The 21,164-nt window shown below is 47.8% G+C and overlaps 1 protein-coding gene across 1 annotated transcript in view; it reads right to left on the bottom strand.

The window, feature by feature from the left end:
* ADAMTS2 (ADAM metallopeptidase with thrombospondin type 1 motif 2) overlaps positions 1-21,164 on the bottom strand; it is a 241,212-nt gene that overhangs the window by 54,161 nt on the left and 165,887 nt on the right. The window contains exons 5-6 of the mRNA XM_040444205.1: positions 18,972-19,055; positions 2,966-3,122 (exon numbers count right to left, since the gene is read on the bottom strand). Of these exons, the coding sequence (XP_040300139.1) occupies positions 2,966-3,122; positions 18,972-19,055 (241 nt within the window). The remainder of the gene's footprint in view (positions 1-2,965; positions 3,123-18,971; positions 19,056-21,164) is intronic.

Raw genomic sequence — 21,164 nt, 5'->3', positions numbered from 1 at the left:
CCCCCCATTTGGATATTTGACTGACCTGACACCATTTGTTAAAAATATCATCTTTCCCCTCCGCTTCATGGGACCACCTTCACAATGAATCCAGCATCCATCCATCTGTAAGTTCAATCTTGGACTCTATTCTGCCACAGATACATTTGTCAACCCTCACATCAAAATACTCTTTAACGACTATACTTTTGTGAGCACTGAATACTTTGCCCATCTTCTTCAGTCGTTCTTGACTGCTCCTGGCCCATTGCATTTCTATGTGAACATTAGAATCAACCTGTCAATATCCTCAAAATATTCGGCTGGGTCTAAACTTGCTCTGGAGGGCACTTATGTTCTCTTGCAGGTCAGTATGGAGAAAACTGATCTCTTTACGATAGAGAGTCTGCCTATCTATTAGCATGGCACATCCCTTCATTGATTTAGTCTTTATAGCTTCCGTGCATGTGTTTTACAGTGTTCTGGTCCAGATCTTGGATGTATTTTGTTAAACTTATTCCCAGGTGTTTGCTGTTTTTTATTTGTTATTTATTTTATAAGTGGTACCAGTTTTTGAATTTTCATTTTTTGCTGTTATATCAATTCAGTTGATTTATATATATATTGATATTATATCCAGAAAATTACTTAATAATGCTAATTATTTATTCATAGATTCTTTTGGGTTTTCTATGTACACTAGCATATCATCTTCAAATGAGAGTTTGATTTCTTCCTTTCTGACCTTATATTTTTATTTTTCTCTTGCCTTACTTCACTGGCTGGGACTTCTACTACAATGTTGGAAGTGGTGATAGCAAATATTCTGGACCGATTCTCAGGTCTAGAGGAAATCTTTTCAACATTTCACCACTTTATATGATGTTTGTTATAGCTTTTTTTCTGCTAAGTATCCTTTATCACATTAAGAACATCTTCTTCCATTCCTATTTCAGTAAGACAATTGATCACAAATGGATATTGATTTTTGTCAAATACTTTTTCTGGACCAGTTGAGATGATTCTGTAAGTTTTTCTCCTTTATTCTATTAATGGGGCAAATTACCATGATTGATTTTCATACGTTAAACCATGCATTCCCAGAAGCAGCCCAAATTCATTGCCATATAGTGCTTTTTTTAAGTAGTACTGGATTTGGTTTGCTAATATTTCGTTTGGGATTTTGTATCTATATTCATGGGAGAAACTGGCCTATAATTTTGACGTCCATCTCAGATTTTGGTACTAATATTAGCAGGTCTCATAAAATTAGATGACAAGACTCATTTCATTCTGTGAGGGTCTGTGTAGGATTGACATTATTCTTCCTTAACAATTAGGAAGAATTCTCTGGTGAAGCTATTGAGTCCTGGAGTTTACTTTGAGGGAAGGCTTTTAATCATAAATTCAGATATCTGTAGATGATATGAGACTATTCAAATTTTCCTTTTTTCCCTCAGATTTTATGTTTTGTCAAAGAATTTGTAAGTTGCATCTAAATTAACCAATTTATCAACACAATGATGTTCAAAATACCTCCTCATTATCTCATTATCTTTTTAAAGTAAGATTTGTAATGATGCCCCTTTTACATTCCTGATCTTAGTAAATGTGTATTTTCTTCTTTTCTTTTTTAAACTAGCATTGCCAGGGGCATCCCAATTCTAATCCATGTTTTCCAAACAACCAAATTTTGGTTTTGTTGATTTTTCTCTACTAGTGTTTTCCATTTCAACAATCCTGCTCTTACATTTATAATTTCCTTCCTTTCTATTTTTGTTGAGTTTAATTAGCTGTTCTTTTTCCAAATTTCTTGAGATAGATATTTCCATGATTGGATCCTTCATCCCTTTTTTCTAATGAATGTGTAAATAAGGTTATAAATATCAACTTAGTCATGTTAGCTACATCCACAACTTTTCATACATTGTATTATCAATATCATTTTGTTAAAAAATATAGTCTAATTTCTGCTGTTGCTTCTTTTTTGAACCACAGATTATTGATGAGCATATACTGTTTAGTTTTAAAACGCTCATAATTTTTCGAGCTCTCTTTTCCAGTGTGGTCAGGGGACGTATTCTGTATGATTTCGATCTTCTGTATTTTGTTGAGATTTCCCTACGGCCCTGCATAGTCTGCTTTGGTATGTCTTTTTTTTAAATGGTTATTTATTTTTGAGAGAGAGAGAGAGAGAGAGAGAGAGAGAGAGAGAGGGAGCAGGAGAGGGGCAGAGAGACAGGGAGACACAGAATCTGAAGCAAGCTCTAGGCTCTGAACTGTCAGCACAGAGCCTGACGCGGGGCTGGAACTCACGAACCATGAGATCATGACCTGGGCTGAAGTTGGACACTTAACCAAGTGAGCCACCCATGTGTCCCTGTTTTGGTATGGTTTTATGTTGAACTCATCAAGAGTGTGTATTCCTGTTGTTTGGTGTAGTATTCTAGAAATTACTCAGGTCAAGTTTCTTCATTCAAGTCTTCTGTATCCTTATCCCTGTTCTTACCTATTGTTCTATCATTTACTGAGAAGAAGATGTTAAAATCTTCAACTATAATTGTAGGCCTTGTCAATTTCTCCTTTTAGATCTGTCACTTTTATATAGTTTGAGTTTTTAAGTAAAATCTCTTAACTTCTAAAGGTGGAAAACTTATTCAAAATTGTTTTGTTTTAAAGGGGGGAAGCAAACAATTCTGGAACCCCACCTTGGATCCTGTCTGGTCTTTGGACTGCCACCCCAGGCTCTGCCCATTTCACCACCTCTGACTTTTGCTGTCCCATTGGGGGAATACAGTTTCCTGGGGGGAAATGGCAGAGGCCAGGATGGTTTTCGATGAGCCTGAAGGTCACTAGCACTTATGCAGCCTCTCACTGGCTAAGGTGGTCTTGGCCTCTCCCCATCCTGACACACTTCCCAGCCTGGACCACGGCTGGCCCATGCCCAGCCTCCCTCCTTTCTGTGCCTTACACAGGCGAGGCTCACCTTGCATGCCCGAAGGCCCGAAGTCCTGCCTTGTGAGGAAGATGGCGTGATCGTGGTATTCATCGTGACCTGTGTCCGGCTTCTGCTGGAGGTAAGCCCAGCGGCAGACGTTCTCCAGGCTCTGAGAGGGGTTCCCAATCTCAATGAGGCTCATGGACTGCAGGGGGCGGGAGAGATGGAAATGAGGGCTTAACGTCTGGTGGACCAGGCGGGAGCTGAGAAGGCTGTAGTGCTCACAGAAGCCCTCTGTTGGGGACCTGGTCCAGGTGGCACCGAGCCCAGCTCCCCTGGGGGCCCACCTCCCACTTGGCTCCATTCTTCTGAGTGGAGGGAAGGTTCCCCGGTCACACACACCTGCAAGAGTTTTCACACAAAACCACTGCCTGGTTTTTAGGTGAGTTGTGGAGGCAAAGCTCTGAGGCCATCTGAGGCTTCACACATTCCATTCCGTCTATGCCATTTCTAGAGGTCCCTGTGGGCCTCTCAGGCACTTATTCTGTGGCAGCCCTGGGCAGGAGGCAAAGGCAATGTGGACCTCATGCTGAAGAGCTCACAGTGCTGGCAGGGTCCAGGGCAGGGGAGACAGAACTCCCGATATGGTGTGTAAGCCCAGAGCAGGGGAAGGGAACCCTATGCTTTCCCGTTTGAAGGTATTACAGGAAACAACACAAATGCAGTGGAGGAGAAAAACTGCAGCAGATCTAGCAAAGGAGCCACACAAAGAGCAGGAGCATAGCAACCATTCCGTCAGGAACCACAGACAGGAAGCCACCGGGAGAACCATGCCCCATTTGGTATCATGGCGCACACCAGAGAGCCAAGGCTGGCTGAGGGACTGGCAACCTCGCAGCTCTCTCTGCACCGTGACATTGGCATTCACTCTCTAGTTCAGTCCTCACAACCACCCTGAGAGGCAGGAAGCTGAGGCTCAGAGAGGTCAAGTAACTTGCCTTAAGTCACACAGCTTGGAAGCCTAAGACCAAGGCCTATATTCAACCCTCTGCCCTAAACTGCCTCCCCAAACAAAATATACACATACTGTCCCCAAAGCAAGGCTCCCACATGCAACATGCTTCCCTTTTCTCTCTGCTACCCTCACAGCAGGAAGTGAGTGTGTAAGCTCCTCTCACCTTGAACTCCCACCACTGAACAGTTCTGTCCAAGCAGAGTCCTGAGCATGTACTTCTTCTTCTCTCTCTCTTTTTAATGTTTATTTTAATTTTTGAGAGAGAGAGATTGGGAGTAAGTGGTGGAGGGGCAGAGAGAGAGGGAGACAGAGGATCTGAAGCAGCCTCTGTGCTGACAGCAGACAGCCTGATGCAGGTTTCAAGCCCGCAAACTGTGAGATCATGACTTGAGACAAAGTTGGACTCTTAATCGACTGAGCCACGCAGACACACACCCCCCTTTTTATTTGAGAGAGAGAGGGCGAGCACACAAGTGGTCTGGAGGGGCAGAGAGAGAGAGACAGAAAGAGAAATAGTCTTAAGCAGGCTCCATGCTGAGATTGGAGCCCGGTGTGGGGCTCAATCCCACAACCTTGGGATCATAACCTGAGCCAAAAATCAAGAGTCAGACGCTCAACCGACTGAGCCACCCAAGCTCCCCGCTTCTTCTCTTCAAGGATCCATCTGTCCGCAAAGCGGAGTTATGCATTCCTTAGTAGACATGTCTGAAGGTGGTCTGTTTCTTCCTGGTCACTGCAGGGTTCTCATGCATTATCCACGTCAATGACTTACAAGATGGCACACCAATTCCCAAGCCCCGAGCACAGAGCACCTGGGAGCTGAGTGTGCTCGTTATAACAAGACAAAATGAGTCCTGATGAAGTAGAGTCACAGACTGGAATGACAGGTCTGGTGACCAGAACCTGCTGGACACAGGCACAGAGATGGCCAGCCCAGAGGAAGGTGCAGCAGGGGGTGGGAGGTGGAGCCCACTCTGGCCAGTGAGCTGTGAGCAAAAGTGACCTGTGTCTCTTCCTGGTTGGAGTGTTCAATTGCCCACATGAGACCCTGTAGAGATCTCTCCTTGCTGTGTATGGTGGACAGGGTGATGGCATTCAGCGCACGGCTACCATTGGCCAGCAGAAATGGGTGCCCGGAGCCGCCACATTGGATTTCTCAGGGCCAATCTTTAAATCTGAATTTTATAAAGTAAGCCTAGCTCATAGTAAATGTTGACTCAAATTAACATAACAAATTATGTGGCCCAAACAAAACACATCCCCCAGGTTACCAGGTTGAGAGCCCTGGAGTAGAGGACCTCATGCAGACAGCCCCCTTCCAACACATCCTTCTCGGCTGGACCTGACGCTGGCAAGCGCCTCCTTCCTCCCAGAAATTCCTACAGTTCAGCCCAGGCTCCCAGCCCCTCTGGCAGCCAGAGTGATTTCGCTGCTGCGGCAGGATAATTCATTGAAATATTGATTTGCGTTTTGTTCTTGCCTTGTCTTTGCCCATTTCAAGAAGGCAGCCTGCCACCTGCGTTCTCCAGGCCCGTGGGGGTTTGTGCTGCAGGGTCTAGAGCAGGGGTTGTCTGGGATCCCCCCACCTCTCGGCTTTTGGGTTCTGAGGAGACTCCCCGAGGAGAGGGGCAGAAAGAAGGGCTGGGAAGGGCTGCACCAGGACAAAGTGGTCCTGGGGGAGGCGGATCTCAGAAAACAGGGGCTGTGTACTGGGCCCTGGGAGCTTGAAGCCCAGATGGGACTCAGAGATGGAGAAGGGTGACGTCAGCATTTGGGCACCCAAGATGCAGACCTGCTTATACATCTTATTTCTCTGCCCACGTCCCAACTTTCTCAAGGTTCTGGCCCGTTTAAAATGGGGACAAAAGAATCTAGGACTGGGATTCTCATCCATACTGGGTCCGGAGCATTCAGGAGGGTGTGGGTACCTAGGGGCCAGCCTGTGACCTGATACCGACCCGTGCACCATGGCAGGCAGAGGGCCTCTGGGTCACTGAGGAGGGAGGGGACATGGGAGAGGGACAATGTGGAACAGGAGCTGGTGCCATATCAGCAGAGTTAGAATCACGGGGTGGCAGGAGATGAGCAAGAGAGGTGTGGGGGCTGGCAGGTGGGGGAGGAGGAGGCTTCTGGCTTCAGTAGAAGTGGCAAAGAGGCCCACGGGGGAGGTTTGAGGAGAGGTCTGTGAGCTCGGGGTCCATGGTACCTGGGGACACAGTCAAGGGACTGTTTTCTCCTGTCCAGCCTGCTTGCTTGGTATGAGTTTGGCAGTTTGGCTTTGGGGAGCTCTCCCCCTTATCTGGGTGAAGCCCCTAGGGGATCAGTCCAAATGCTCTGCCCGCCCCTGACAAAGGCTGGCCTGGAATCTGAATGAGGCCAGAGGAGCTCAAAAGGACTGGACATCAGCTGAAGCAGGTTTTCCTGGAGAAACCCTGGAAGCAAGTTCCCAAGAGCACCTGCTCCCTGCACCCCCTAGGTTCAGCCTTTCCTCCACCTGCTCCTCCCACGTGCTGAGGGACTCCTGACAGAGTTATCCAAATAGAGGGCCCAGGAGAGGTGTCTGGGCCAGCCCAGGTGGGTCACGTGGGCTCTGACGGTTCCTCCTGCGCAACTCAACCCCCGTCTCTGCCATCCAGCCACATCCACGCAGACCTCTGATGGGCCTCACTCTGGGAGGCACCACAGAACCGCCCTGTCTTTGCTGTAGACCACAGCCTATGAGCTGTGACCCTCCTCCCAGCGAAGAGAGGAAACAGCTATTTCTCCCATTTGTATCTTCTTCCAAAGTGCCAGAGAGAGGATGGGGGCGGGGGGGGGGGGGGGTTGCCTGTTTCCATTAAGAAATATTCTCACACCTGCGTTCCAGCCAGCCCTCAAGATGTGACGGTCCTCCCCCCGGAGGGAGCCGCGGGCATCAGCTGTACAGAGTGAATTGCAGCTGAGTGGTGGTCACGATGTTTGCACCGTGGAAGGGGCATTTCTGCACCCCCAGCCTGGGTGGTAGCTCCAGGTTTACAGGAATAGTCTAATTGAAGCTGTACAATTGCCCTAAGATATATTTTTTGGAGGTGGAACCACATCAGGGACAACAGAAGTAAACAGCTTCCAAGTCCTGCTACACAAGAGGTATCTGCGGGCCTGGAAGCCCCGCTGCAATCGGAAGTGTCCTATTCCCGGGCTGTGACGAGAGACGGGAAAGGAAGGGCGTAGCCCAGACGTGACCACCAGGTGGCGCTGCTGTCACAAAAACGGTCTCGCGCGCGCTGGGCCGGCAGGCAGGGCCCCGCCCACCTCCTCCCAACCCTCTCAGGCTGGCGCTGCAGCTCTGAGCCCAGGCATGCACAGGGCAAAGGGGGATTTTGAAGGCCAGAGACAACCTCTGCGGTCCCACCCTTAATACGCCAATTAAGACCCGTTCAAAAATTCTGTTCCAATCATTGCTTTCTGACATTTCCATTGTTTGCCCTTGAATGAGCTGAATTATTTATGCTCTTCCTTCCTTCAGTCAAGAACACAGGAGGGAAACTGGACCTGGAGGCTGGTCTTCTAGGAATAACAGCGCCATGGGGTGGCTATACCAGTGCCGCCACATGTCAGAGAGCCCCACAGACCCCAAACTCGCCCAGCAGCTTACCAGGGCATGGGCAGGTGACAGGTGGAGCTCACCTGGGCAGCATGAGAGTCCTGGGGTAGGAGAACCTGTTCATGTCTCATCTGCTTGTGTTCTTGCACAAGTTACCTCACTGTGCTGAGCTCCCCATCTGCAGAAGGGGTACAACCACAGTACAGAGCCAGGAGCACAGGGACTTCTGTCACTGCCACCCCTCACACCCATAAGGCAGCTGAGGTCTAGCACGGGTGAGTGATGCCCACAGACATCACAGTCAGAATTCCTTAGACCCTTCCCCTCCAACGCTGAAAGATTCCTATGCGTGCTCCCCACTTGGTCTTGACTTGGTCTTTCACGACAAGATACCTTATGTTCCTCTCTGATTGTCCCCAAGTCTCTGATTTCCATTTGCTTTTGATTTCCTTCATCCGAGGAAATATTTAAAATGAGAACAGTTCAGTAGCTCTGGTGCCTTCTCAAAAAAATCAATTGAAAGCCAGTTGCTATGCAACCCTCAAGTGTTGCCGATGTTCTGCTCCCTGGCTGATGGCATATTGTATAAAATAAGATAATCTCTTTTCTTCTGTCTTCCTTCCTTTCTTTTTTTTTTTTTTTAAGAAATGGAGGAAAAAAACGTTGTTTTAGGAAAAACTTGAGATAACTTAGAAGCTTCTCATAAGCTGGAAGACAAACAACATGGCACGCATGTAAGTGCTACTGATTTTATCCCCTCTGGAGCCTGGTGGGGACCCGGAGACAGGCTCTGGGGAGCTGGTCTATTTCCATCACAATTTGGAATGAATAACAGGATCTGAATGCCTGGGCCACTTTCTGCCCCAAGTTTGGCTCTTGGCCTCATAGCTGCCCCTGCCAAGAGAACCCCCAGATCTTGGGGGACACAGCTCAGTCCCTTCTCCTCACAGGAGTCCCAGCTACAGTCATCTTGGTTTCATGATGCTTAAATCCTTCTGGGCATGGGGGATGCCCTCCTTGATAGGGACACATGAGTTCCTTAAAGAGCAGCTCATCAGAGTTCATCTTCACTGTGAGCCAAGCCCCATCTCCAGACCCTCAATCTAGAAGCCTGTCCAGTCTCTCCCTGAACAACCATTCCCTCCGACACGAATGTTGGGCCTCTTGTTCCTCAGACCCCAGCTGCACAGTCAGTTGCCTGGCCACTCCATCTGGGGCCACCCCCAGTTCTATTTCCTTCAAGGTGCTCCCCACTCTGAAACAACCTTGTTTACTTGTCACTTCACAGGGAGTTCACGCTCCAGCTCCATTCGTGTGACCTGCTCTTCCTGTTCCTAAGACGACACCCCCGGCCACCCCCGGCCGCCCCCTGCCGTCCCCTGCCAGCAGAGACCTGCAAACAGGGCCCTGCTCCTGGTGGTTGTGCAAAGTGGGATCTGTGACTAGCGGACACACACTGTTAACCGTCCACAATGAGACGAGTGCCAAAAAGGGAAACCTGTCCAGCAATTTGATGGTGTGGTTTTATGGGAACGGAATTTAATAAAAAAAAGTCTGGGCTGGTATTTTTGTAAATCTTGGTTTTGTCACATTTTCCTTTTCTAAGAATTCCTTTTAAACATATTTTCCAGGACTACTGGTCAGCGATGGGCCCTCAGGGCTGAGTGTTCTGTGTGTCCAGCTCAGCGACCTCAGCCCTAAACCTGCTCTTCACAGATGGTCACTTTCCTGTGTTGTCGGGTCGCTCCAGGTCAGCGGGACGTTGCTCCTGAGTCCTGAGGCTGACGACTGTGCTCTCTTAAATCAACCAGAGCCCACAGCTAAGTACGCTGCACCAAACCTCTGTGCCCAGGGTGGCACACCCTGTTCCAGCAATGCTGGACCAATAGGTGGGGTCTGCATTCAGTCCCTTCACGTCAGGGTATCTGGACAGCACCAGCGGTGCCCTCCTGACTCTTCTGAACCCCTGCCTGCACATGTGTCCTCCCTCAGGAGATTGAAAGCCACACCCTGGAAGCCCTCACACTCCAGCAACCTGCCCCAGGAGGACCGAGCATCAGTCAGGCCCTGTAACTTTCTGGAATCCCCCAGGACACACTGGCCATGACAGGCAATAGCCCTTTCCAGAGACCTCCACCACAGCCTCATGGGCCCCACCTGGGCTCCCAGGGGACAGGCAGGGCAGGGCAGAAGGTGGGCAGGGCATGGGTAAGCTTTGCTACAGGAGACAGGTCAGCCCAGCTGGATCCCCAGGGGCAGCAGAGGAGCAGGGAGCATGCTGTCCCTCTCAGCCATGCTGGGGGTACTGGGGATGGGCAATCCCCCACAGCCTGCGATGACCTCTATCCTGACTCCTCTGATGTCACTGGCAGAGGTGTGAGGCTGGGCTGCTGAGCCCTTGGCTGGGTCCCAGTAGGCGCTCTCTGGGTTTAGCTCTGAAAGCGTGCTTCCTGCTCCAGATTCTCCCTTCCAATTCCTAAACTCCTTCCCAGCAGGAAGTCACGGGAGCTGGGGTCCCCCTGTGCCCCTCCTGGTTGCCACTGTCCGAGTACTGGTCTCACTGAAGCTGCCCTAGTGCCCAGGTGAGCTCCAGCCACGCACCTTGCTGGTCGTGACCTCCAGGCAGCCCTGTGGCCCACCCACTTCCCCATACGTCCCTGGGAAGAGCCAGACAATGCTCTCCACTCTGCCTCTGGGAGACTTGGGGTGAGGGGCGTAACTACATGGCCCTGGCCTTGAGGGAGGTGCCTGTACTCCTGGGGGATTTGGCCTCACCTGCAGGTAAGGTGGCAGCCTGCATTCTAGCCCAGATGGTTTGTTCAGAGGTCCCTAACCAGGAGACTGGAAGAGCCCCTGGGCCCAACCACAGGAAAGGTAAGACAGTGACCCTGAGGGCAGAAGAGGCCCTCCCCTCCCCAATTGTCTCCGAGCCTCCACAGAATTGAGGTGCCAAGTGAAAGCAGAAAATCCCTTCAAGGTCCTCCTTCAAATCAGGAATAAAATGTTGGACATGACAGAGCCCTGTCGCATGCCACTGGAGACTCTACTCAGGTGGATTCAGTTAAATGGGATTACTTGGGTTCTGCCATTTTTAAGTGCTTTTTAAAAAATGTAAACTATTTTTTTCATAATTAAAAATGCACTATTTTGTTTAGAAAAGAAACATGCTTATCATGATAAATTATGAAAGTTCAGTAAAATACAAAGAGGAAAATAAAAATCCATGGCCTACTGCCCAGAGAGAAATATTAGTCACCTTTGATGTATTCTTTCCAGTCCCTTCTGTACATATATTTGTGCACAAAATTAAGATCATACTATAAGTTGGGGCACCCAGGTGCTCAGTTGGTTAAGCATCTGACTCTTGATTTCGGCTCAGGTCATGAGCTTACAGTTCATGAGATCGAGCCCCACATAGGGCTCTGCACTGACATCTCGGAACCTGTTTGGGATTCTCTCTCTCTCTCCCTGCCCCTCTCCCCTGCTCTCTCTCTCAAAATAAATAGAAAACATTAAAAAAAAAAAAAAAAACTTAGGGGGTGCCTGGGTGGCTCAGTAGGTTGGGCATCTGACTTCAGCTCAGGTCATGATCTCACGGTTCATGAGTTCGAGCCCCACATCAGGCTCTGTGCTGACAGCTCAGAGCCTGGAGCCTGCTTCAGATTCTGTGACTCTCTCTCTGCCCCTCCCGCACTCACACTCTGTCTCTGTCTCTCAAAAATAAATAAACATAAAAAATTTTTTTTTAAACTTAAAAAAAAACCATACGATAAGTTATATTCTGTTTTCCAAAAGCAAATAAAGCTAACTGTATGCTGTAACAATTCCCCAGTGCTTTGAAAGTGGGATTTATGGGGCACCTGGGGGGCTCAGTCGGTTAAGTGTCTGACTTCAGCTCAGGTCATGATCTCACGGTTGGTGAGTTTGAGTCCTGCTTTGAGCTCTGTGCTGACAACTCAGAGCCTGGAGCCTGCTTCAGATTCTGTGTCTCCCTCTCTGTCTTCCCCTCCCCTGGGCACACACTCTCTCTCTAAAATAAATAAACATTAAAAAAATAAAAAAAAATAAAGTGGGATTTATTAGCAGCCTAATATTCTACCACACAGACGTATTACAGTTTATTTAATTGGACCCCTGTTAGTAGACAGTTGAGATTTTTCCCAGTTGTTTACACTTAGAAATAAGGCCATGGCCTTTGTCTTTTTCCTAAAACTTTGTCCGCAATTCTGATAACTGCTTTGGGATAGAGTCATAGAAATGAACAAGGCGGGTGGGCAGCAAACAGGAAGAACCTTCTTAAGGGCAGTGGTGAGTACTGTCACATTTCCTTCTAGAAATGTGTACCCATTTATACTCATACCAGAAAAGGGTAATGCTTTACCCATCCAAGCCAGCAGTTAAATCCCTCTTTCTAATCTGAGCACAGGCGATCCTTTAAAAATGTTAAATTGCAGGGTGACCGAGTGGCTTAGTCAGTTGGCGTCTGACTCTTGGTTTCAGCTCAGGTCATGATCTCACAGTTCATGGGGTTGAGCCCCGAATCAGGCTCTGGGCTGGCAGCGTGGAGCCTGCTTGGGATCCTCTCTTTCTCCCTCTCTCTCTGCCCCTCCCTTGCTCGTGTTCTCTCTATTTCCCTCTCTCAAAATAAATAAACAACAACAAAAAAATAAATAAATAAATATGGCAAATTGTATTCTTTATTTGATTAATAGTACAGTTAAAAACTTTTCCTTCTTTTTTTTTTTTGCCCATTTGTATTTTTCTTCTGTAAACTGTTTATACCCACTGCCAATTCTGTTTCTCCTATGGTTTGTAAGAGCTCTTCATATATTAGGGTATCACTGCCATATTGCCAGTGTTTTTCATGCTCGTGCTTTGTCTTGTAATTGTTTCTGGACAGAAGTTTTATATTTTAAGTGTTCAAATATATCTATCTTCCCCTTTACAATTCCTTCTATTGTACTTACGCTTAAGGAGCCCCCTTGACAACCAATATTTTCTTCTTGATTTTTGTGGTTTAAATAGTTGAATGTTTTATCGGCCTGTTATTTATCATATGTTATTTTTAATTTACTATACATGAAATTTATATTTTTCATATATTTATTTATAACACTTAATAGCCATTTCATTTATATTTATCACATGTTAAGTTAAATATATGAAGTGTTTTCAGAGCTCCATAGTTTATTCAATTGATCTGTTAATGCTTACGCAAATACAGTATGATTTTAATTATTTTCACTTTATAAGATGTTTGAAGTAAATCTCTCTTTATTTGCTTAGCTTTTGAGGCTTTCCCATTCAGTCTTTTTTTTTTATGTTTATTTATTTTGAGAGAGAGGGACAGAGGGAGAGTACGCGCACGAGCAGGGGAGGGGCAGAGAGAGGGAGGGAGAGAGAGAATCCCAAGCAGGTTCCACACTCTCAATTCAGAGCCTATTGTGGGGCTCAATCCCATGAACCATGAGATCATGACCTGAACTGACATCAAGTAGGATGCTCAACTGACTGAACCACCCAGGTGCCTCTCCCAGCCAGTCTTGACTGGATTATAAGGCTTCCAGATGAATCTTAGAATCATTTCACCAAATTTCCAACTATTAATTTAGGAAAAATCAGTATCTCTACTATACCCAGTCTTCCTGTAGGAACAACATATGTCTCTGCCTTTATTTTTATTTCCTTCCTATCATTAACAATGTGCAATATTCAGGGCGCCTTGGTGGCTCAGTTGGTTAAGCCTCTGACTTTGCCTCAGGTCATGATCTCACAGTTGGTGGATCTGAACCCAGCACAGGGCTCTGCACTGACAGTGCAGAGCCTGCTTGGGATTCTCTCTCTCTCCCCCTCCCCTGTTTGTGCTCACTCTCTTTCTCTTTCTATCAAATAAACTTTATTTTTTTAAATTTTTTTCAACGTTTTTTATTTATTTTTGGGACACAGAGAGACAGAGCATGAACGGCGGAGGGGCAGAGAGAGAGGGAGACACAGAATCGGAAACAGGCTCCAGGCTCCGAGCCATCAGCCCAGAGCCCGACGCGGGGCTGGAACTCACGGACCGCGAGATCGTGACCTGGCTGAAGTCGGACGCTTAACCGACTGCGCCACCCAGGCGCCCCTATCAAATAAACTTTAAAAACAAAACCATGTGTGATTTACTTACTGTAGGTCCTGTATCTATCTTGTTAGGACTGGGCCAGATATTTTATATTTTTGCTTACTTTTGTAAATGGAACTTTTCTTTCCCTATTACACCTACTACTAGGGTATTGTGGGTTTGTGCAAAAATTAGCGATTTTTTTTTTCAATATATGAAATTTATTGTCAAATTGGTTTCCATACAACACCCAGTGCTCATCCCAAAAGGTGCCCTCCTCAATACCCATCACCCACCCTCCCCTCCCTCCCACCCCCCATCAACCCTCAGTTTGTTCTCAGTTTTTAACAGTCTCCTATAAAAATTAGCGATCTTTATAGAATTATCTTACAGTTGGCCATGTCACTAAACTTCTTTAATTAACTCTAAAAGCTTTACAATGGATCCTCTGGGTTTTCCAGGAACATAATCATCAGCAACCAATTAAAATTTCATCTGTTCTTTTCCGATATTGGTTCCATGTCCTAAGACATTATCTAGAATTTCCAGAACCTCAGTAACAAAGCTACCTTCTGGTCACCACGTTTACTGTAACTGCCTCGTTCTGTAGAATGTTGACTACGTGAGGAAAAGGGTTCCACTGAGAAACAGGTTTGAGAAGCTATGTGTAGTGACCCACTTCTTGAGATTCACCGTGCACATTTCTGTCATAAAGTCTCTGACAGATTCTTTGACAAGCCTTTCCCAGACTCACTGGACTATGGAACCCCTCTATTTTCCCGTGTAAATGTCTAGGAGCATCCTATGAATTAGCTATGCAGACACTCTTAGGGACATGTGCTTCTTTTCTCCACCTTTAAATAAAATTTTGGTTGTCATGTTACCATCTGTTACTAGTTTTCACAGATTTTTGAATACTGGGAGGTACTCTCTCAGCAACTATGCTGCAGACCATGCCCTTGCCCTGCTGGTGGCTTCAGAGCATCAGGGGTTCCTGGAAGCTCTTTCTAAGGGGCCCCCCATTCGGCATACTTCACCATGCACCCCCCACTCATGCCTTTGCAAGCAATACTCATCTCTTCTCTCCAAGCCCCAGGCCCCCATGCCAGCCTCTCCTGCCATCTCTACTGGGGTGGCACTCGGCACCTCAAACTCAACACATCCCTGTTGAACTCATTGCCTTTCTCCCTCCGACACCCTGATTCTCTTCCTGTGTTGTCCATCTGAGTGGTTGACATCAATCAGCATGCACCTGGCTGCCTGAGGCATGGGCTCAGGGTCTCCCCACCTTCATCCACTTAGAACCCATGTCCTCTGGATTTGGCCTCCTACAGTTCTCTTCCATCTGCCTTCTTTACCCCAGCCTGCGGCCATGGTCTCGGTACAGCCCACCGCCGTCCTCCCTTCAATGGCGCCCGCACCCTCCTCAGCCAGGCTCCCACCCACCATGATGCCCACAGGAGTCCAGGGATCCTCTTGGAAATGCAAATCAGATCCTGGAAACCACCCCTCTTCTGGTTCTTCTCCCTTTTACTCCCTTCCAGTCAGTTGGCCTGACATTGTGAGGGCTGCCTGCCTCATCTTCCCCCCATGAGTCCCTGACCCCCTGTAATCATTGTTTCTTTGTCTGTACCTCTGCTTTAGAAGCTCTTGAGGTCAGGGACCACGTCAGTGGCCCAGCACAGAGCCTGGCACACAGAAACCCTTCAAAAACTATGGGTTCAATTACAACTTTTGTCATTTGGCAAGCAAATGTGATGAATTATATGAACAGACTTCCTGATATTCGACGATTGCCTTATTCCCAGGATAAACTCTATTTTATCGTGCTGGGAGTTTCTTTTTCTGCATTATTAAATTAAGCCTCAGGATTTTTTATGTCTATTTTTAGAAGGAAGACAGGTCTGCACATTGTCTTGGACATGTTACCTCTGGCAGCTTTGAGTATAGGAATCACACTGGCTATAAAAATAAATTGGGTGGATGTCAGAATATATATATATATATATATATATATATATATATATATATGTATATATGGTGTGTGTGTGCTCTGAAATGATTTCCATGGCGTTGTATTATCCTTGCTAATAATTCCTTAGAAATGAATAAGAATGCACTGGCAAAAATAGATGATCTGACTCTCTATTTAGAGGTAATTTTCAGAGAACTCTGAAAGTGCTAGAGAACTTGAGTTCCCTCCATGGTTATGGGACTTATGGTGTTTTCTAACATTTTCAGCTTTGAAATATTCTCATTTCCCAGGAAATCCCTGGCTTCCCAGGGTGTCCTTGTCCCTGACTCAGAGATACTCAACTGTTCACCTTCAGGTTCTGACACTTCTGCAAATGTCGGACTGTTGGTCACACAGTCTATCTACCTGCTGGCAGCCATGAAGGGGAAAACAACAACAAGAAAAAATGGCTTTGGGTGGGGACAATTTAGCACAGAGCCTGCTGGGGTGTAGTTAAAATAAACGAAGCTTTGCTTCCTTGAGCAATCGACACATTTCAGGCCGAATTGAGAGCCAAAGCTTTGCTACCACTAGGAAGCAATTAACAACGCACAATTTCCAAATTTGTCTTTTTAACCAATATGGGGGCAACCAGGGGCGGAGGGGACGCAAGCTGCCACCTGGTGCCCAGACCATTCTGTGGCTCTCCAACTCTATCTACTTCCATGCCCTTGGCCAACCTGAAGTTTCCCATTTCCCCCCTCCAGCAGTAGAGAAAAGGGGTAGGGGATCTCACTGCGTCCACACCTCATGCCAAATTTCTGAAAATTCTCAGACACCGAAGGATGCTGGCTGGAGGGCCCCAGGTGGTAATGGAGGGGCTGGAAGGAGCTGGTCTGGGGAAGGAGAGAAATGAGGGGGGGGGGTGCAGAACATGTGGACAGCTACTCCACTGGGCCATTCCAAAGACCCCTGCCTGTGAATGGAGGCTGGGACTGGATCTCTGGGCTAGGGTCCACCCTCAGCTTCCCTTCCCAGGGAGTGCAGCACCCCAAACCTGGACACAGGTCTAGAGAGCCTCCCTAAGCCCTCCGATAGCTGGTCCACCTCATCTGCTGGCCATCCGGAGGGAGGGGGGTTGAGAGAGGACCCGAACTGGGGGTCTTCCAGCAGCGGCCTAGTGTGGCAACTGCCCCAAATGCCTTCTCTTCTGTCCAGATAAGCATCCTGGTGTAGGTTACGTTGTGTACACCCTTTCTCATCTTTCAGTCTGTGTTTCCTCGCTCTCTCTCTCTCTTTATGTCAGAGGTTTGCATTCACTAAGGTTCTCTTCTTGATTGGTTCAATTATTTCTATTTCCTAATTTTTTAATTTCTGCTTTTCCGAAACTACCTCCTTATTTTTGTCCTCCTTAGGTTTTTGGTTTGCAGTTCTTATGGACTTTTGTTCTAACATTACTGCAGGGTCCATGTGTATTCATTCTCTCTTGTGTAATCTTGGAAAGCACCTGCGAATTTGCCTCTGAATACAGCTTTGGCCACACTCTATACAGGTTTTGATCTGTAGTACTATCACTTTCGTTAATTTTCCCAGCTCTAATAGTCTTCCAAGCAGGTTGTTTTTTTAACTTTTCAAAGAAATTGGACTTTTTATTTCAGTTCATATATCCCTTCCTTCCACCGCGTTTTAGGGCACTGAGTCAGAAAAGATAGCCCGGACAGTTTTTGCTGTATAAAATTCACTGGAATTTTCTTTACAACCTAAAGTACTTTTGTAATTTTCAAGTGTTCTAGGATTCCTCAAAAAGGAGTCACACAGGGCAAAGAAGAAAATGATAGAACTACTAATTTAACTCTATACATTATTATTATTTTATTTGAAACTTCTATGCCTTTTAAAATGTAATCTGTTAAAGATCTTAAAAAGAGAATGAAAGACTCCAGCGGTTAGTTTTTTTCCAATTTCTGCCTTGTTCTGACAGTCTTCTTTGATACATCTTATGTTCTCCCAGGGGTGCATGAAAGAGCATAATGGGTGTCCTTACTGTGGCCGCTTCTACTTTAGAGGGATGTGCTTCCTAGGGTAAAGAGAGTGGGCACAAGATCTACTATTCCTGGAATTCATCCGGCCACACGAGCCCTCCATTGTCGTTTTTTATACCACGGGCCTTGTAGGTTGTGTGCAGTTCGATTTTACTGTTGGAGACCAAGATTCTTTGTCTTTGAGCAGATGAATTAACCCTGTACCTAATTACCATGCATGATGATTGATTTTTGTACATACTGAGCGAAGTCAGACGATGGATTCTAGAATTTGGCTGCAGGGTGAGAAGCCCAACTCCGCAGGAGCCAAATGACACTGGCCACTCACCCAGAACACCACCAACCCACTTTAAGCCTTAGGATTCTTATCTGTGAAACGGGGATTGTCATACATCCGCCTCCCCATCTGCCCTTGGCTTCAGTGAGTTAATATGGGTAAAGTACTTCTGACTTGCCCAGCACAGGGCTTCTTCCTTCCTCACCATCTTTCCTTTCTCTGCACCCCCTTATCTTTCTGTCTCAGGTCTTGGGTCACTGTCTCTGGGGGCTTCCTACCCTAGCTGCACAGACCCCTGCATGCTGCTAGGAAAGACAGCACCAAGCTTGACAGCAAGAGAAGATAGGGAGGGCAAGAGAGCCCAGTGAGGGCAGAAGCCACACAGCATAAGAAGAGGAAAACATGGGTGGAAGAGGTGGGAGGGAGGGGAGAAGTAACCTGTGTTTCTGATGCTTTGATGTCTGGGGCCATGCTGACCCTCCTGGGGTTAGCCAATTCCTAGAGATAATAAACAACTCGCTCTGGAGCATGCTTTTCAAATGCAAACCAACCAGTTCAGAGTCTGCACCCCCAGCCACCTCCTTCATTGGGCTCTCACCACCCTGCCTGAGTCACTCAGGGAAGGTACTAGCCACCTGCGACCCAGAGCCCACAGGAATTATTCACGCTGGCCAGTCCTGTGCTTGCTTACTCTGCCACACTCAGCCCTTCCTGTGGAGACAACAGTCCCCCACTCCTTCTGCCTTCTGACCCATCCTGGTACTGCCCCAGTGGCCCTGTGTGAATGATAAACCAACTTTTCCATGGCAGTCACCTCCTGATCATCAGTTAGCCTCTCCACACATGAATAATAACAAAACCTACATTATAAAACCAGGGGTGAGGTGAAAGGGGATCAGGAATATGGGGGAGGCTCACGAGTTTCTTGTCTCTTCCAGGTACCACGGGCCGAGCTGGGGACAGGCACCAAGGTTTTGGCTTTCAGAGGAGACCTGTGCCTCACTGGAGGGTCCCCATTCACCCCACAGAGATCACGAGAGTTGGGGAGGCTCCACTGTGTCTGGAAGCCACCAGCTCACTCACCTTCCCGTAGCTAAGCAGGATTATCCGCACCAACACGACATTGATGTGGGCCCCCAAGGACTCGTCATGATAGATTTCGTTGACCTGAAAGACAACCAGAGAGGTGTCAGCAGGAGCCACAGGCCTGAGGACCACCTGCAGATGACAAGGTGGAGCCCAGGGGAGGCTGTCAACCCGCCCACGCTGTGCGGTGCCCTCCACAAACAGGGATGACAGTCCCTGTCTCACAAAGCTTAACAGCAAGATGCCATATTTGTCACCACCGCTAAACTGGATTGCCGGAAGCCTTGCCATGAGGTCACAGGGGCAGGGTGCACATCCCTAAATGTGGGTCAAACTAGATTTTTTAGTCCACAGTGAGACGATAGCTCTAAAAGCCAGTTTATAAGAGAGAAAGGGGTTTTTGTCTCCAAAGTATTGCTTTATCTCTCACAGGCAAAGCCTGGCCAATTTGGCTCACAGACTTTGACTGAAAGTCATGGTGTGGAAGCCAAGAAGGCAGTTACATGGAGAGGTCCTGCTGCAGCTGGAGGGGACAGGAGGGAGGAAAGGGGGAAGAAAGACCGAGAGGAATGACTAGGCTTCACTTTACTCCTTCCACCCCTGACCTCCAGCCCATGTCTCGAGTCACGGGTGGGGGGTGGGGAACAGGGCAGGGAGCATAAAAATAGCCCTGATATTTGGGAAGAAGTCAAAGGCAGAGAGGGCTTGATTCTGCTGTCCGGGACCTGGGAAGGGACAGGTTCATATGGAGAAGGGGTGGCTTCAGAGAGCCCAAATGGAGTACAGCTCCCAACTACACATAGGGGACCCAGGGATAGTGGGCAGGATAGCTGCGGGCTGGCCTGTGGGTTGGCTTCAGAGAGAGTCCAGGGGGTGCTGTCCTGCAGGGGGGCAGACGTTGTGTGGCCACGGCAGAGAGAATAAACCCTGAATGACCCCAACCGCAGGGCCAAAGCCTGGAGGGTCAGTGCCCAGGACAGAGCATGCTGGGACAGATGTGTGCAGATGCAGGGGGGCTAAGCCATGCACCACCCCTATCCTGAGGGAGGAGGGACAGGAGATGAACAGCCCTGGTATGGGCTGAATTGCATCCCCTCAAGTTCCTAACCCCCAACATAATGCTATTTGGAGGTTGGGCATTTGAGAGGCTATTAGGATTGGCTGATGTCATGAGAGTGGGGTCCCCCGCCATGTGAGGACATGGCAGGAAGGAGGCCATGTGCAAGCCAGGAAGAGAACCCTCACTAAGAGCCAAATTGGCTGACACCTTGATCTTGGATTTCTAGCCTCCAGAACTATGATAAATTAATGTGTGCTGTTGAAGTGACCCAGCCTGTGGTATATTGTTAGAGTAGCCTGAGCTAAGGCAAGCCCAGAGTCAGAGCTTACCCTCTGACCTGACTATTCCCCCTAAAGCCTTCTGAACAGGAAGAGCCTGAGCCACCTCTCAGGGGCCGGGTCACATTTTCCCTTCAATCCTGGAGTGAGGGTGGCATCAAATATAAGAACTAAAAAATAGCTGCCTTTTTCTTCACCCATCAGCTTTGGTGTGTAGATGTCCATCCTGCCAAGTGTATAGCCTCCTCCCCCCCACCCCAGTCCAGCAATGAGCCCCTTATAGATTTGCAATGGGACTTCTCAAGCTGAGCCACCCTGGCCTTTCACAGGGCCCACCACCCACCCCGGGGTCCCGAGTTGCCTGGCCTTGGACTGTCCTTCCCCACGGACCTTAGTAGGTACCCAGTAGACCCAGGAGAAAGCTATTGGCCCCACTGCATGCCAAGCATCATGTTAGCATTTGGGATTCAGTAACCAGCCTGGAACTGGCCTTCTGTCAAAAACAGCTCCACCATCATGATGATGCTGATGAGGACCTTTAGAGATAGGCAGGGAAATTGAGGGCATATTAATGGTGAATCTGCCCCAGTGATGATTAGTGGGCTCCCTAAGGATGTGGCATTTCATCTCAGAGATAAGAAATGAGAAGGAGTTAACTCAGCAAAGCAGGGATAGTGTTCTGGGCAAAGAAAGTAGCATATGCAAATGTCCTGGGGGTCAGAGGCAGTAAAGTGTGTTCTAAGAACTGAGCAGGGGGAAAGGGCCTCTGAGGTCAGACTACACAAGTATTCAGGTAGTGAGAAGGATTCCAATTCTGTTCAAAGAGCAATAGAGGATATGGAGCCCTGAGAG

Source organism: Herpailurus yagouaroundi, unplaced genomic scaffold (genome assembly GCF_014898765.1).
Source record: "Herpailurus yagouaroundi ecotype Mexico unplaced genomic scaffold, PumYag 192, whole genome shotgun sequence".
Classification (NCBI taxonomy): Eukaryota; Metazoa; Chordata; class Mammalia; order Carnivora; family Felidae; genus Herpailurus; species Herpailurus yagouaroundi.
This window is presented reverse-complemented; position numbering and strand designations above follow the sequence as displayed.